This window comes from Gopherus flavomarginatus, chromosome 24, assembly GCF_025201925.1.
Source record: "Gopherus flavomarginatus isolate rGopFla2 chromosome 24, rGopFla2.mat.asm, whole genome shotgun sequence".
In the NCBI taxonomy this organism is placed as follows: Eukaryota; Metazoa; Chordata; order Testudines; family Testudinidae; genus Gopherus; species Gopherus flavomarginatus.
This window is the reverse complement of record NC_066640.1, coordinates 11,197,274-11,212,281: the sequence shown is the minus strand read 5'-3', so window position 1 is coordinate 11,212,281 and position 15,008 is coordinate 11,197,274. Positions and strand designations below refer to the sequence as shown.

Here is a 15,008-nt window from a genome sequence, read left to right as displayed (position 1 = left end):
ATTCAACACCAAAATCATCCACAACCAGACTGATCTCATTCCAACCAAGTTTATTTATTCTGCTCTACTTAGGGGGAGAAACTTACACACAGCAGAATAATAATGGAACAATACATTAAAGAAAATAGATACTGGGTTTCAGCAAAAAGAAAAAAATTAACTGCCAAAGAATTGAACTGGACAATTTAGCATGCTACCACAAATTTTAAACTCTTATAAAAAGACATGCAAAGCAATAAACCATGCATAACTGAACATAAAAATAAAGGCAAACTAAACTAAACGGCAAACTATATAACAATGTAAAAAATGAAATTATGCATTCAAAAATGGCAAACTGCAAACTGTACATTTTTGAAGTATCAAAAAAAGTAATCTCAAATAAATGAAAAACAAGGTAATAAAAAGTGTGAATAATAACATACCGAAAAGAATAAAGAGGCATTGGGGTGTAACTCTCTTTAGAGAACAGCAGAGCAAGGCAGCGGAGGGACAGGGAAGAGGTAAGGAATCGAAGGGGAGAGCGAGGTTGCACAAATCGTCCACAACGAGGAAGGGCAGAGTCCCCGCAGGAAATGGCGAAATTGGTTGATGGATGATGAAGTTTTCAAGATGGTTAATATTGAAGGGCAGGTTGGTTTCCGAAGAGCAGGGTTTTTTGGAGGGGGGATTTTATTTTATTTTTTTTTGTTTCAAGCAACAACAGGAAGCAGAAGTACCGTGCAGTCAGTTGGCAAAGAAATTCCGGATCAGGGGAAGAAAAAAAATTCAGGGATGGGGGAGAAAAGAAAAAGTAGCAAAAAACACAGGTCAGTAAATACATAAGGAATATGTAGTGTTCCATCAGTCAGATTTACAGATTTCTACATACAATACTTGTTTTATAGGAATAGTTAATAGGTTTTACCTAGTGGAACACAATGATAAAGAAAAGCATTTTTACTTAAGATATACATAGAAGGTAAGAGACAGTATCACTGCGGAGTGACTTCTAGAAAGGTAACATTAATGATATCCCAACTGTCCTCCTCAAAGGAATGATTCAAGACTTTTTTGGCCTCTAAAAGAGAATGAAACCTGTACTAACCGTCAAACTGAAAACAGCATGACAACACTCTGAAGTATCTGCTTAACAGAGGAATGTTTAGTGGACATGATTCGTGTTGCACACTTCACTGCAACTAAACTAAAGGAGAGCAGTCTCGACATGAATCATTGCTTCCAAAGCCAAAGATTAACTGGAATAACTGCTGCACCACTAACTATATATCAGAATGAATTGCTAAAGGAGAAGTGTCTGCTGTAAGGGGACACCACCACAGGTACTGGAGGGGAAGGAGATTTCCACATAGTCAACACATTAATGAAGCAAGTATCTTACTGCAGAGGTCAGTGTGCAAATACTAATCAGCAGGGGCAGTAAGCAGGAGGAGCCTGTCCTCCCAGGGCAATGATAATTCAACCTGCAGACAAACACCAGCTCTCACAGTCTACAATAAACATAGAAACAATGCAAATGGGAGAAATCTGGACTTCTCCCTACCTATCCCACTTTAGCTCTTAGGATTTAAAAAGAAATTTCACACATTACTAGAGGAAGAGTCACTCCAGGGAAATACGGTCTCTTAACTATCTAGTTGTTGCATAGGTAAGTTTCTAAAATACTGATTATACAAGCAGTGAAAAAAGTTTAAGTCTGTTAGTTTACTATAGGTATCAAAGTCTCTCTAACCCAAAGACAAGCTGGATGGATAGTGAAGAGGCCATCAAAAATGCAAGGCATGGTGTAATTGCTTAATTCCTACATTCAGGCAAAAACATTTGTTCACACCGTTCAGAAATGGCTCTTTAGAAGCCTAGTCAGTTTACAAAACACTAATCAAAATTCCAAATTTTAAATGCCTATACAGAAAAATGGATTCTGCTGTGCCTGTCATTGACACCTGAGCATAGCACATAATATCTGGAATCAAAGTGCATCTAATTTCACGATATGGATCTGAAAATTATAATGCCAGCCCTTTGCCAGTTAAGGGGCTCTCCATTTGTTTTGTTTAGGAAGTCACTGTTAACTCCTGAAGCATCATAACAAGAATTTCCACTCTAGGGACAATATCTAGCCTGTAATCAGAGCACCCTGAGAGCACCATTGGCATTATCTCATGCCCTGAAGAAAACAGTAATGATAGTCAGGTGAAAAGAAAAGTCTGAAATTTGATAGATTAAATTTGTTAATCAATGAATTAAATATCTTGATTATTCCTTATCTCATCCAGACTTCCCTTTTGAAGCAAAAGAAGTTTTACAGTTACTTTGACATGACTGATAAAAGTTTTAATTACACATAGTAGGAATTAAGTTTTATGGGCAGTCTTACCAGATATAGTAAAGCATTATTTTTCAGGCAGTAAAGACTTATTTTCTAATGCACACAAACTGAAATATAGTCTACACTTTCAATCCAACAAGCAGCCAAAAGCTGACTTAATAGAAATACATTTAATTCTTATCAAATGATTTTATATTTCATCCTTTTTTATTAGAAGGATTGTTCCAATTTTACTTGCCTTCATTTAAAAAAAACAAATATTTTCAACTCTGAGAAAAGGTAAATGGAATTGAAAATGTAAATTTGTGAGTTAAGAGCATAAATAAAGAAAAACTTCAAGGAATCTTGGAAAGGAAAAAAATACATGTGCGAGCACATGGCAGAGGGAACACTGCAGAGGTACAATGAAGCCAAGCTGGCGGGGGTCAAGACATTAAACAGAAAGAGTAAAGGGTAGAATGAACTCTCTCTGTAGTTCTGAATTAATGTATAAAATTAGAACATGCCAAGGAAGGAAGGGAGGGACTTTGCTATTCTGAGACCCAAATCACACAAGATCCATGGGAGTGGGTGGGAGATTGTAAAAAAAACAAGGGAGGGACACACTCTGTAGCTTTACGGGACCAGAGCAGACAGGCAACACCCTTGGCTATCAACCAAGGAAGAGCGAAGATTTCAATTTAAAAGATAGACCTTCCCATTTCCCTTTTAGTGGCTAGAGTATTGATCTGCTTTTCTAGTTTTGCCGTTTCCTTTAGGACACAGTTTAAGATTTCACTTTCAGTAAGTTCCACCACAATCTTAAGTGTTCAGAAAGTGAAAGCAGAGGTAACTGGAAGGAGAAAAAAGTGAAATTACAACTCCACTAACCTCAGGGTTCAGATTGCTAACCAGCAGAACGGAGTTCCCTGCCCCAGTGAGGCCGGGAATGCCCATCCGTCCTGCTGCAGCCGCTGCAGCTGCTGCTGATGGGATAGCCAAAGGAGCAAGTGCTCCATGAACATTTGGAACTGACAAGCCTGGAAATTAAAGAATATTAGCCAGTAAAGAAATTAACAGCATGTACTCTGTCTGCTGCACTAGAAGGGAGCACTTCAAATCCACCAATCACAGTCCAAAAGCATTTACTCTAACAATGACAAATGCCTCCAATTCTGATACAACTAAGAAGGAAATAGTCATCGGTTCTTCTAACAGTTTATTTCGCTCTCCTGTGGTGCCAGCTGCATGACAGATGCCTCTGGATGCGATCTGGCTGGTTTTAATATCTTACATGTTCCACAGGCTGCAGAACTGTATGAGTGCAAAGCCTCAATTCTGTGGGTGCAGGAAAGGTACTACAAGCAGTGCGTTTGTAACACTATTCCAACCAATGCATGCCACAAGTGCTTCATTCGGTTACTATGCATGCAAACAATTATACACTCCTACCAGTTATGCATTACTCAATCTGAGAAAGGATTAATTTTATGTACAGGCATTTCTATGGTGCTCTTTGTAGGTACACGATGCTCACAATATCAAACATACATCTCTAAAGCTACATCTATACTGAAAAAACATACATCTCTAAAGCTACATCTATACTGTGTAGGAGCAAGTCTCAGTGCCTGGGTCAACTGACTTGGGCTTGTGCTACAAAGCTAAAAATAGAGATGTTCTCCCTCAGGCTGGAGCCTGAGTTCTGAAACCGACCCCCCACACCAGATTTTGGAGCCACGGACAGCTGACCCAGGCTCTGAGACTGTCGAGGTTTTTAGGTTTTTTTGCAGCACAGACTCCTTTCAATTTAGCGCTTTCAATCTTTAAGCACTGATAGAGCTACTGGTTGATTTCTTTCATAAATGATCATCATCATCTATGACAACCTCCTTAGAGGGATTACACATTAAAGAGGAATTGATGGCCGACAGACCACCTGGTTCATGACTACATTTGCCCATAGACATCTCGAATTCCATTTAGCTATGCTGTTTCTACAGTTTATTGGTAACTCATTCCATAGTTTACTATAGTAAAAAGGAGCCAACCTAGTGCTTAGCCTACTATTTGAAGTTCAATACAAGTATTTACTACCCAAAAACTGAGAAGGGTTTGAGAATGACATTTATTAAAACTGGCACATCAGTCATATATGCATCATTTTGATATCTGCAATGATCCCTGAAGTTCATAGGGCTATTTACCACACTTAAGTTTAAGTATTAAATCTTTATTCAATTAAAAGTATTAAAACAGAATGGAAAGTAGTTTCCAGTTTCAGAAGCAGCTTCCGTGTTAAGTGCTATAAAGTTAAAATTCTAGTGCCACTAACATACCAAATTTGCTACACTTGGTACAGAGTTCAGAAACAGATGTAATTATCTTTACTTTCAAAATACTACTCATGACTACTGTGTGCGTCTTGGCTTCTTTCCTCTCCCACTATGTCGATTACTTCATTTACTACAGCCACACTTGTCCATGTAAATGGATTCAAGGACTTCAGTATCTTCCATTTCCCTATTTTGTCTACTTATTACAGGACCAGCTCATTCCATATCCTGTAATCAGCACACAGACTTAACAGTTCAGAGGGAATTAATATTTATTTTTCTAACCTAATGATCTTAGGACAACTTGGGTTGAAGTGGCTGTTCAGTGACCAAATGTTTAAAAAGGCACTGCTCTAGCAATGGCCAGCATTTGCAAGGAACCTAAGGAATTCAAGTTTAATGTTTGGAATATAGTACCTGCTTGAGGAATTGCAAAGGCAGGAGGAAAGCCAGCTCCTGCATACGGAGAGGCAGAAATTATTCCTGGAGCTCCTGTGAAAGAAAGAGTAAGACAGTAAGTCTATCAATTTAATTCCAATAGACAAGACCACCCCACTTCAGACAGCCAGTTTGTATAGTCACGTCTTGAAATGCATGTAACGGAGTACAGACTAAGATCCTAGACAGATCACAAAATTAGAACGGTCTCTAAAACCCAATGAAGCTACTAAATGTTTCTTTTAAGAGTGTCACCACTGAATGCCAAGAACCAGTTTCCTATTCCAAGTTTAGCTTTGAAGACACTTTCCTGCTTTGAAGCAGCAAATAAAAATTGTTCTATCTACTTTGTATTTTTGAAAAGGCTACTACTTTTTCCTATGTCATGTCAATTTCAGTATGACACCATTCTCAAGGAGCCAGGGATATAACTAGTAACTCCAGTCACTCCAAATCATTGACAGACCACCAGGTGGCACTAATGGCACAGCAAATGGACAAGCATCTGCAAGGATTCTTGGTAAATGGAAGCAAGATAGCTTATCAAAGATGCATGGTAAAATAAAGAGTACAACCATATTAGTGTTCCATGTTATTATCTTAAGACTTATATGCCACCAAAGAGACTAAATGGAGATTAAATTGACCAATCCAATGCAGAATAATCTGTTGGTTAAGCAGTAAATCCAACTTTGGATACAAGTCTTGGTTACCACACAAATCGAACCGGCAGGAAAAAAAAAGACAAATACTGTCTACAGGGGTAACTCTTCTGAATGGAAGTAAGGAGCTGTTGCTAAAAATGCATTAATGGGTTACTGCCAACTTTCCGCTTTGCAAAATGCAGTTTCAGAGCCAACAGTTAATTTCACTATAGAGGTGGTAATTATGAAATGAAAAGGAGGAACCAGATGTACTCCACTAAAGATTGATACTTATTGTTATTCAGGGAACAACATCTCATTCTGTACAGAAAGTGGTTTGAATCAACAGTGCAATGAGCAATTACGATTTGTGAGGTGTCAACACTCATACCTTCACTACTTGACTCAAGTTCTAAATGTTGAAGCCCACAATACGCAGACTTTTAGGAAGAAGTCAATATATTATTAGAGGGGCTTTCTTACCAAAAGCAGCTGCCATGGTTTGATCAAGAGAGGGCTGGCTATCCCCAGAAGGTAAATCTGGTCGTGTGTAATCTCTGCTCTTATCATTGTTGTATTTAACATTGAGGCTTGTGAGTTTGGAGAAGTCAATGCGCAATGTGCAACAGGCATTGTAGATATTCTGCCCATCTAAAGACTGCAGAAAAACAAACCAGAGCTCTTTTACCTTGTCAAAGGTACCTTTATGCTAAAGAACAAATCTGATTAGCCTGGATAGTTATTCAGACATCTTAAAGCTGTGAGAATAAGAGCAAATAGCTTGCTTAGATAACATGCTATAAAATTATTTAACAATATCCTGACACTTAAAATTTCACTTTCCATGCACTTATTGGTGAAATTCTCTCCCAATTACACAGAAAACCTCAGTGAAACAGTTGCACATGTGTAAGAGCAGGATTTGACCCTGTACTATTATGAACATTTCCATGTGACAGAAGCAAGACACAGCTGTTCCTAGATCTGTTGAAACCCTCTTTTACAAGTCATCCCTTAAGGAGTTTAGATGTGTGGAGATGCCAGTGTACTCACCAGTTTGGCATGCTGAGCACTCACAGGGTCAGCATATTGTAACAGGGCCTGGAACTGGTTGTTCTTGGTGAATGTAATTATTTTCAGCACTGTGCCAAACTTGGAAAAAATCTGCAAGATAAAGTTTGCATACCATTTCATCTCATGTTTCTAATAGTTTTCTCTTTGTACCTCCGCTTTTCACAATAAGAAACTGCAAATAAAGTCACTTTCATCTTTTCATCTAGTTTTTATTAAGATCAGAATGGAAAAGTAACTTAGGAAACAGGGTGTTAAAACATATTGCTCAATTATGTTCTGATTCTGTTTAATGAATGGCTTGTGGATCTCTGCAAAGGCTTACTGAATTTGAATTTCCAAAGCTGTATTATGCATGATTTTAGCTTTCCTGTGTAAAAAACTTTAGTATGACAATGCTGAAACTCTGCTAAGAGAAATATTTTAGTAGTTTCCCTGAAGAGTTATTTACTTCCAATGGAGTTAAAGATTTTTAAGCAAAGCCACTTTCCTGTTTTGTTCGGTTAAAAAACTGGTAACTTTAATTTGCATCTTTGTCTTGAAGTCAAGGCGACTAATACCATGTATGGCAAATAGTTTAATATGGATTCTTCAAAAAAAAAAAAGACCCGAATGCTTCCTCCAACTAATAGAAACATCTGTGACAGTTTGTACTTGCCCCTGCACGCATGCTTACCAACGTGAGAAAATAATGCATTCATAACTAGCTACCTTTTAAAAGATATGATTAGGTCCTTTCCCTGTGTGTCTGAATCATGACCACCTACTATTTTGAAGTGGCGCTCTTCTCAAAATTACTTTAAACTCACCTTCTAGCTGGATAATTGTGCTGTTAAAGCATGTGTTTTAGTATTTGCACTTAGTGTATTTCTGAATGAGTGTATGAAGGAAGAGGATGCTTTACATACAGAAATCAAGCTTTGCATTTTAAACTGAAGAGACACTTAACAGAGCAAAATTATTGTCCCTCGTGCCCTTTGCAATTAAAGAAATTAGCCTCGTTTAGTTGCACAAAAGTAAAATTTTAAGTTTCTATTTTAAATGTATGCTTTTGTTGCACTTGTGCTACACTAGTTTTTGTTATGGTTGACAGCATCTATAAGAATTTAAATGTGGCACATTTTACTAGCATTGTATGCAATGTCTATCAACTAAAGTTTCCTGGTTTAAGCCATGATACTATTTCACTGACAAACTCCCTAACTTTACCAGTAGTCTCATTGAGACAGTTTTGCCGAGCGTAGTCTGCCTTACCACTGCCTATACTTCACAATTTTCCTAGACAGAATTTTTGACCTATTCTGTATTCCTTATTTTTTGCTTCACTGCATGAAGGATGCTCTTGTGTTTATTGGACCACAAGTCTTGCACTCCTATCACCTCAGACTTCACAGGACTAGATTTCAGGTGGGGAGTGAACACTAGCAAAGTAATGCAATGCAATCCAATACTGTGAATGGGACTTGGCAATTAAAAATTAGGGGATACTACAGGAAGCGCTATTACTTTGTCATTGACTATTCAGCTTTAAAAACAGCTGGCAATGTGAAAATTTTGATGTGCCAGTCAACAGTTTATCTGGATTCTCAGAGATGCTTTTGTGTTTTACACTGCTAAAACACATTTATGTATCATTGTAAAGGCAGATGGCGCTTTACAGATGTAAACATTCTGGTATGCAAGGACTTAACCTCAGACAAAAGAGAAAAAAACTGAAGGGATGATCACATGAAGGTGGTTTTGGATAAAGAAACGCTGCTCCATATGAACTGCTGTTGCCATTTCTTCCACATTGATCTGCAAGAGGAAATTTGAGCACGAGCTCACCTGATGCAGGACATCCAGAGTGACAGGATAGAAGAGATTTTCCACAATGATCCTCAAGACAGGGCTCTGACCTGCCATTGCCATTCCTGCATCCACTGCAGCAGCAGAGGCTGACAGTGCCAGGTTTCCAGACTGAACAGAGTTCACTGCTTGCAGAGCTGCCTGGGCCCGCTGTGCAAAGAAACATCCTGTCTGGTTAATAATACTGCAGGTAGAAGTACTCAAGTGTAATTTTTTTTGTTGCAAGTTCCCCACTTGGAAACTACCATAGAACACAACATTGATCACCACAACCGGAGTCTAGGAGTTTGTATAAGGAAACTTATAACTAAGAGCCTGTTCGTGTATCAGTACATTTCCAAGTTTCTGGCAGTGGTTGCACACTTCAGAGCCAAGAGCATTGCAACATAAAAATGCAAACTAGACGTTCACACGCATGAACTGCTTACAGGAAAAGACAGCTAGAGTTAATCCTTGCTATGATCCCGTTACTAGTGATTGCTTCCCCTCCCACCAACCCTCCCAAAAGCTTAAACCAAGTGATCTTGTTCAACAGTTGTTGATGCCAGGTCTGTGTTATTATAAAGAACTTCAGACTGAGCACACCCACACCCTAGATGAAGAGTCTGGATTACTAGCATCATTACTTGGATCCATGCCAAACAAGCAGCACCAGTAACATTACACATTTCATTTTATAACTGTTATTAGGGTCATGCTAGAAACACATGTAACAGGAGTGAGGAAAACAGAAAAAGGCATGGAGACAGAACTATCCTAAAAGTAACACCACAACACACTGGGGCTTTACCCTTCTAAATGTGCAAAGAATACTCCCTCATCCCCAGGACTGAGAATTAAACAAGAATTATGGCTCCTAGTTATGGTGTTTGCAAGTGTCTTCTGCTGTAAAGAAATACAACTGGCAAGTCAGAGCTGAGCTTTTGACGAGCTATAGAAACTGAAAACAATGATTAATCAGAAACCTTTAACTATTTAAGAAGTTCAAACAAGTTTACAAATCCTTGATGTTTTAAGGACAGTGAAGTTAAAAGAAACTTGAAAAAAAATACTTTCATAAAATGGAGAGTCTCTGTGGGGTTCCTGTTCTGAGACTATTTATAGAACACGCTGGAAATTGGAATATGCACAACATTACTATTTCAGATACCTGGGCTCTCAGAATCACATCTATGTTCACTTTACTTAACATAAGAATGGCCATACTGAGTCAGACCAATGGTGCATCTAGCCCAATATCCTGGCTTCTGACAGTAGTCCATGCCAGATGCTTCAGAGGGAATGACCAAAACAGGACAAATTCAAATGATCCATCCCTGTCATCCAGTCCCAGCTTCTGGCAGTCAGAGATTTAGGGACACCTAGAAATGGGATTACATCTCTGACCATCTTGGCTAATAACCATTGATGGATTTATCCTCCAGGAACTTATCTAATTTTTTTTTGAACTAAGCTATGATTTCGGCCTTTATGACATCCCCTGGCAACGAGATTCACATTGTGCAAAGGAATATTTCCTTGTTTGTTTTAAACCTGTCTCTATTAATGTCACTGGGTGACCTTTGGTTCTTGCATTATGTGAAGGCGTAAACAGCACTTCCTTATTTACTTTCTCCATACCAGTCATGATTTTATAGGCCTCTATCATATCTTCACCTGTAATGTCTTTTCCATGCTCAACAGTCCTATTCTTTTTAATCTCTCCTCAAATGGAAGTTGTTCCTCACCCGTAATCATTTATGTTGCCCTTCCCTGTGCTTTTTCCAATTCTTATATATATATATTTATATTTATATTTTATTTATTTATTTATTTTTCAATGTGCAACTAGAACTGCATGCAGTATTCAGGGTGCAGACATACCATGGATTTATATAGTGACATTACGATACTTATTGCCTTATCTAGCCCTTTCCTAACCGTTCTTAACATTGTTCATTATTTTGACTGCAGCTGCAGCCTGAGCAGACAGATTTAAAAACTATCCACAATGACTCCAAGATCTTTCTTGAGTGATAACAGCTAATTTATACGTACTAAAGGATGGGGACTAACTGGGATTATGTTTTCCAGTGTGCATTACTCTGCATTTAGCAATGCTGAATTTCACCTGCCATTCTGTTACTAGTCATTCTCTGCAGCAAAGATCAATGCAAAGAATTCATCTGGCTTCTCCTCAAGAGCCTTGTCTTCCTTGAGTGCTCCTTTAGCACTTCAATCACCCAGTGCCCCACTGATTGTTTGGCAGGCTTCCTGCTTCTGATGTTCTTAAAATTTTTTCCTGTTTGTGTGTCTTTTGCTAAATCTCAAGTTCTTTTTTGGCCTAACTAATTATATGTTTACACTTGATTTGCTGGAGTTTATGTTCCTTTCTATATTCCTCAGTAGGCTCTGACTTCCAATTTTTTAAAGGAAGACTGTCTCTAACCTCTTCTTTTACTCTATTGCTTAGCCATGGTGGCATTTGTTTGGTCCTCTTGTTTTTTATTTTTTTGGGGGGGGGGGAGAAGGAGGAGAGAAAACATTTAGTTTAAGCTTCTATTATGGTGCTTAAAGTTTCCATGCAGCTTGCAGGCATTTCATTCATGACTGTTCCTTTTAACTAACTTGCTCGTTTTTGTGTAGTTCCCCTTTTTTGAAGTTAAAAGCTTTTTATATTTCTCTCTCTACCAGGAAGCTTAAATTTAATTACATTATGGTTGCAATTACTGAGCAGTTCAGCTATATTCATATCTTGGACCAGATTCTGTGTGCCACTTCGGGCTAAACCAAGAATTACCTCCCCTGTTGTGGGTTCCAGGATTAGCTGCTCCAAGAAGTAGACATTAATGTGGTCTAGAAATTGTGTCTCTGCATCCCATCCTGAGGCAGCATGTACCCAGTCAATACGGGGATAGTTGAAATCACCCCCTATTATTGGTTTTTCTGTTTTTGTAGCCTCTCTAATACCCCTAACAACAATCACTATCACCATCCTGGTCAGATGGATGGTTGTCTACTCCTATTGCTATACTCTTAAATCAATCAAGCATAGAATTTCTATCCAGAAAGTCTCTATGGTACAGTTTGATTCATTTAAGTTTTTTTACACTGTATTTGACTATGCTTTCTTTCACATACAGTGCCACTCCCCCACCAGCATGACCTACTCTGTCATTCCTATATATTTTGTACCCAGGTATTACCATGTCCTGTTGATTATCATTGTTCCAAGTTTTATCCTCATTTAATATCAAGCACTCAAGTTCACCCATCTTAGTATTTAGACTTCTGGCATTTGTATGAAAGCACTTAAATTTGTCAATATTTAAGTATCTATCTTTATGTGCTAGGCAGTTGTTATTGAAGGACAATAAAAATAATTACTACTCACTGCTTGGTTTGGAGAGTTGTCTGTTTTGAGTTCCTTGTGGTTGGAGAACTGAATGTAGATGGGCTGGCTTCGAAGGACTGGAGTGACTGTGGTGTAGTAACTTACCATGGTGTTGGCTGCTTCCTCAGTATTCATTTCTATGAAAGCCTGCATAGGATCACAAATGCGACATGTCCCTGTTATTAGCAGAGCTGCTTACATTAAGGTGACAATTTGAATGCTGAATGGTACCATGATGTGACCAATGGAAGGTCTTCTATACAGAATATTAAGTGAGATTCAGGAAGATGTACAGCAGTAGTGTGTTCGGAGTCTGTGTTTACATGCAAGCTTTCAAGGCCACTTGCTTGTACAACAGAATTGCAAGAAGTTTTCAACTAAGTCTTGTTTTCAATATGGTTTGTCTCTTGTTAAAACAAGTGAGAATTCACTATGCAGTTATAAATATCAGCTTCATTTGCTTGGGTCTCATTTTTAGGACTTCAGATTGCAATTTCTGGCAACAGATCTGCTATAAAAACAGTCTGCAAAAGAATTTCAGTAATCAGACTGAAGAGAACATCAATTCTGACAGTGCCAAAAGTGTGACAGTGACACTAGCTCAGACTGAAGCATTACCCTAGATTTCAGCCTACTTTCAGTTTTTTCATTTGTAGATATAAATCAGGCCTTACTCTTGTATATTTTAAATTTACTAGCTAAAATCTCCCGCTTTTTAAAAATAGCATTTAACTAAATAATAACTGAGTGTTGCATGAAACTACATGAACTATGTATTAACACATGTAACATAGAACCTCACTAATTCTCTGCTAATCTTCAAATCTGCTTATTCTTATGATCTCATACTACTTCCAACAAAGATGCAGATGTGCTGCAGTGAGTCATTACTTCTATGATATACAGTATAAATATCAAATTAAAAGATCCACACTTTATTCTCTGATTTTTTTCAAGTATTTCATGTGATACAGTAACTGTAAAACTGTTTGCTTCTTTGCTTTCCAATTTATAATCCACAATGGATTTCCTGGTCACCATGTTAGCACTAACCTACTACATTGTCCAACCAGGGCTTGGCTTTGACTATTCGTTACATTTTTAGGCCTCCTTTAACTTCAAAAGTTAGAAGTCCAAAGAGGCTACTGGGCCAGCATGACTAAGAGCTGGCTCACATCAGTCCTGTCTAAACTACTCTCCTGCTTTGTATTTTACAATCAATTATAATAAAGAGACGTGACTACATGCAAGCAGTGTTTGAAGCGCCTGAAATCAGAAAGGCGGTGTTTTTGAATAGCTCTTAAATTAAAATCATCTTGAAACAAAAAATGTATCTGAACTCAGTAACTACCATCTGGCAGTTGTGAAAGTTGTATTTGCAACATACATCTTATTTGCTGATGCCATGACAATGGTTTCAATCAAGTCTCCCATAAAATCCCCACTTACAATTGTTGGGACAGTACCTGATTTTTTCCTTTCAGCATTAGAAGATTGGTGACTTTGCCAAAAGGTAATCCCAAAGATATGACTTCTGCCTCTGTGACGTCACTGGGGAGTTTACGGACGTGGATTACTCGCGAAGGGACCCCCGCACTTCTACTGTCACCTTTGAATTTTTTGCTGTCGTTTCCATTAGCTGAAAAGAACGAACAAGCATTGTTGGTTGTTACAGTTCCAGATGATCTGAGACAGGGCATCAGGTTACCACTGTCTTGCATTTTGCCTCCCATATTCAGTTTCCAACTCACCAAATTAAGAGAAATTCCATGCTCAGTCTAAGGCAACCCAAGTAAGAAGACACATGGTTCTACTCATTTTTTCAAATTATATAAGTGAGCTGAGTGACTTAGCAGCAATGGAATCACAAGTTAACTCTCAAGTGGCCATTTTACCATTTTTTTTACAAAGTCACAGCCCTTATTTCTTCTGAGATTTGAGACACTTAGTCTGCTTTTTCCTTTTCACTTTGACTAGTATTATTGGTGGTAAAGCTGCTTTTTGAGGGGGCTCATGCCTTAAATAGGCAATATCAAAAAGCAAACATATGGCAACTCTAGACTTCATCTTAGCTCAGCTGGATTCTGCATCATCCGATTGCTAGCCATACATTGTTAGCTGTATACTAACATACACTAGATGATATAGCTTGGCAGAAAGACCAGAAGTTAAGTAGAACATAAGATAATTCTGGAGAATTGTGTTAGCTCAAAGTTGCAGAATTTGAGGCAAATAAAGCAAACCATGAAATGCAGCATTCTGCACTCAAATACTAATGAGTTTTTCTAGAGCAGGATTATGACCTCACCTCCATATTGAAACAGCCTTGCGCAGTAATACCCATCATGGTGACTATATACACTTCTACTTCAATATAATGTGACCCAATAAAACACGAATTCGGATACAACACAGTAAAGCAGCGCTCAGGGGTGGGGGTGGGGGCCCGGAGGCTGCGCACTCTGGCGGATCAAAGCAAGTTCGATACAACGCAGTTTCACCTATAATGCGGTAAGATTTTTTGGCTCCCGAGGACAGTGTTATATCGAGGTAGAGGTGTATGTCCAAAATCAACCTAAGGATCAATTTATGCTTAACTGCAGAGGTTTATACTATGAACTGTGTGGTCTAATCCCTGAAAGGGCCATTTTAGCAGCTGTCCTGTGATACCAATTTTGTTCAAGCTGCTGGGCCTTTTAAGGAGGTAGGACAGCAGCTAGTCAGATATTTTGTGTAGTCTTACACAAACCCTAACCAGAACAAGCAGCGAGAATGAAAGCAGAGATTTTAAACCAAGAGCAAGTGGAATAAAGTGGCCCTGCTAATTGTACCTTCAATACTCATCGTGGGTTGCTATACTTTTTTGCTAGCAATTTTACCTGCAGAAGCAGAGTTGCTGCTCATGATAAAGGGTCCGTTAGTAACACAAGTAGAGAAAAGCTCGTCAGATCCCCGCTGGAAAAGAAAAAGATGGAAAAGGGTAAGTTGAC

At 38.4% G+C, this 15,008-nt stretch overlaps 1 protein-coding gene across 2 annotated transcripts in view; it reads right to left on the bottom strand.

Moving 5' to 3' along the window:
• The window catches only part of PTBP1 (polypyrimidine tract binding protein 1), a 46,137-nt gene that overhangs the window by 8,714 nt on the left and 22,415 nt on the right, over positions 1 to 15,008 (bottom strand). The window contains exons 3-11 of one of the 2 annotated variants that reach the window (XM_050933905.1): positions 14,898 to 14,973; positions 13,485 to 13,657; positions 12,019 to 12,165; positions 8,625 to 8,795; positions 6,780 to 6,890; positions 6,210 to 6,384; positions 5,062 to 5,136; positions 3,200 to 3,348; positions 426 to 459 (exon numbers count right to left, since the gene is read on the bottom strand). In XM_050933905.1, coding sequence (XP_050789862.1) covers positions 426 to 459; positions 3,200 to 3,348; positions 5,062 to 5,136; positions 6,210 to 6,384; positions 6,780 to 6,890; positions 8,625 to 8,795; positions 12,019 to 12,165; positions 13,485 to 13,657; positions 14,898 to 14,973 — 1,111 coding nt within the window. The remainder of the gene's footprint in view (positions 1 to 425; positions 460 to 3,199; positions 3,349 to 5,061; positions 5,137 to 6,209; positions 6,385 to 6,779; positions 6,891 to 8,624; positions 8,796 to 12,018; positions 12,166 to 13,484; positions 13,658 to 14,897; positions 14,974 to 15,008) is intronic. The other variant, XM_050933906.1, reaches the window with a different exon arrangement.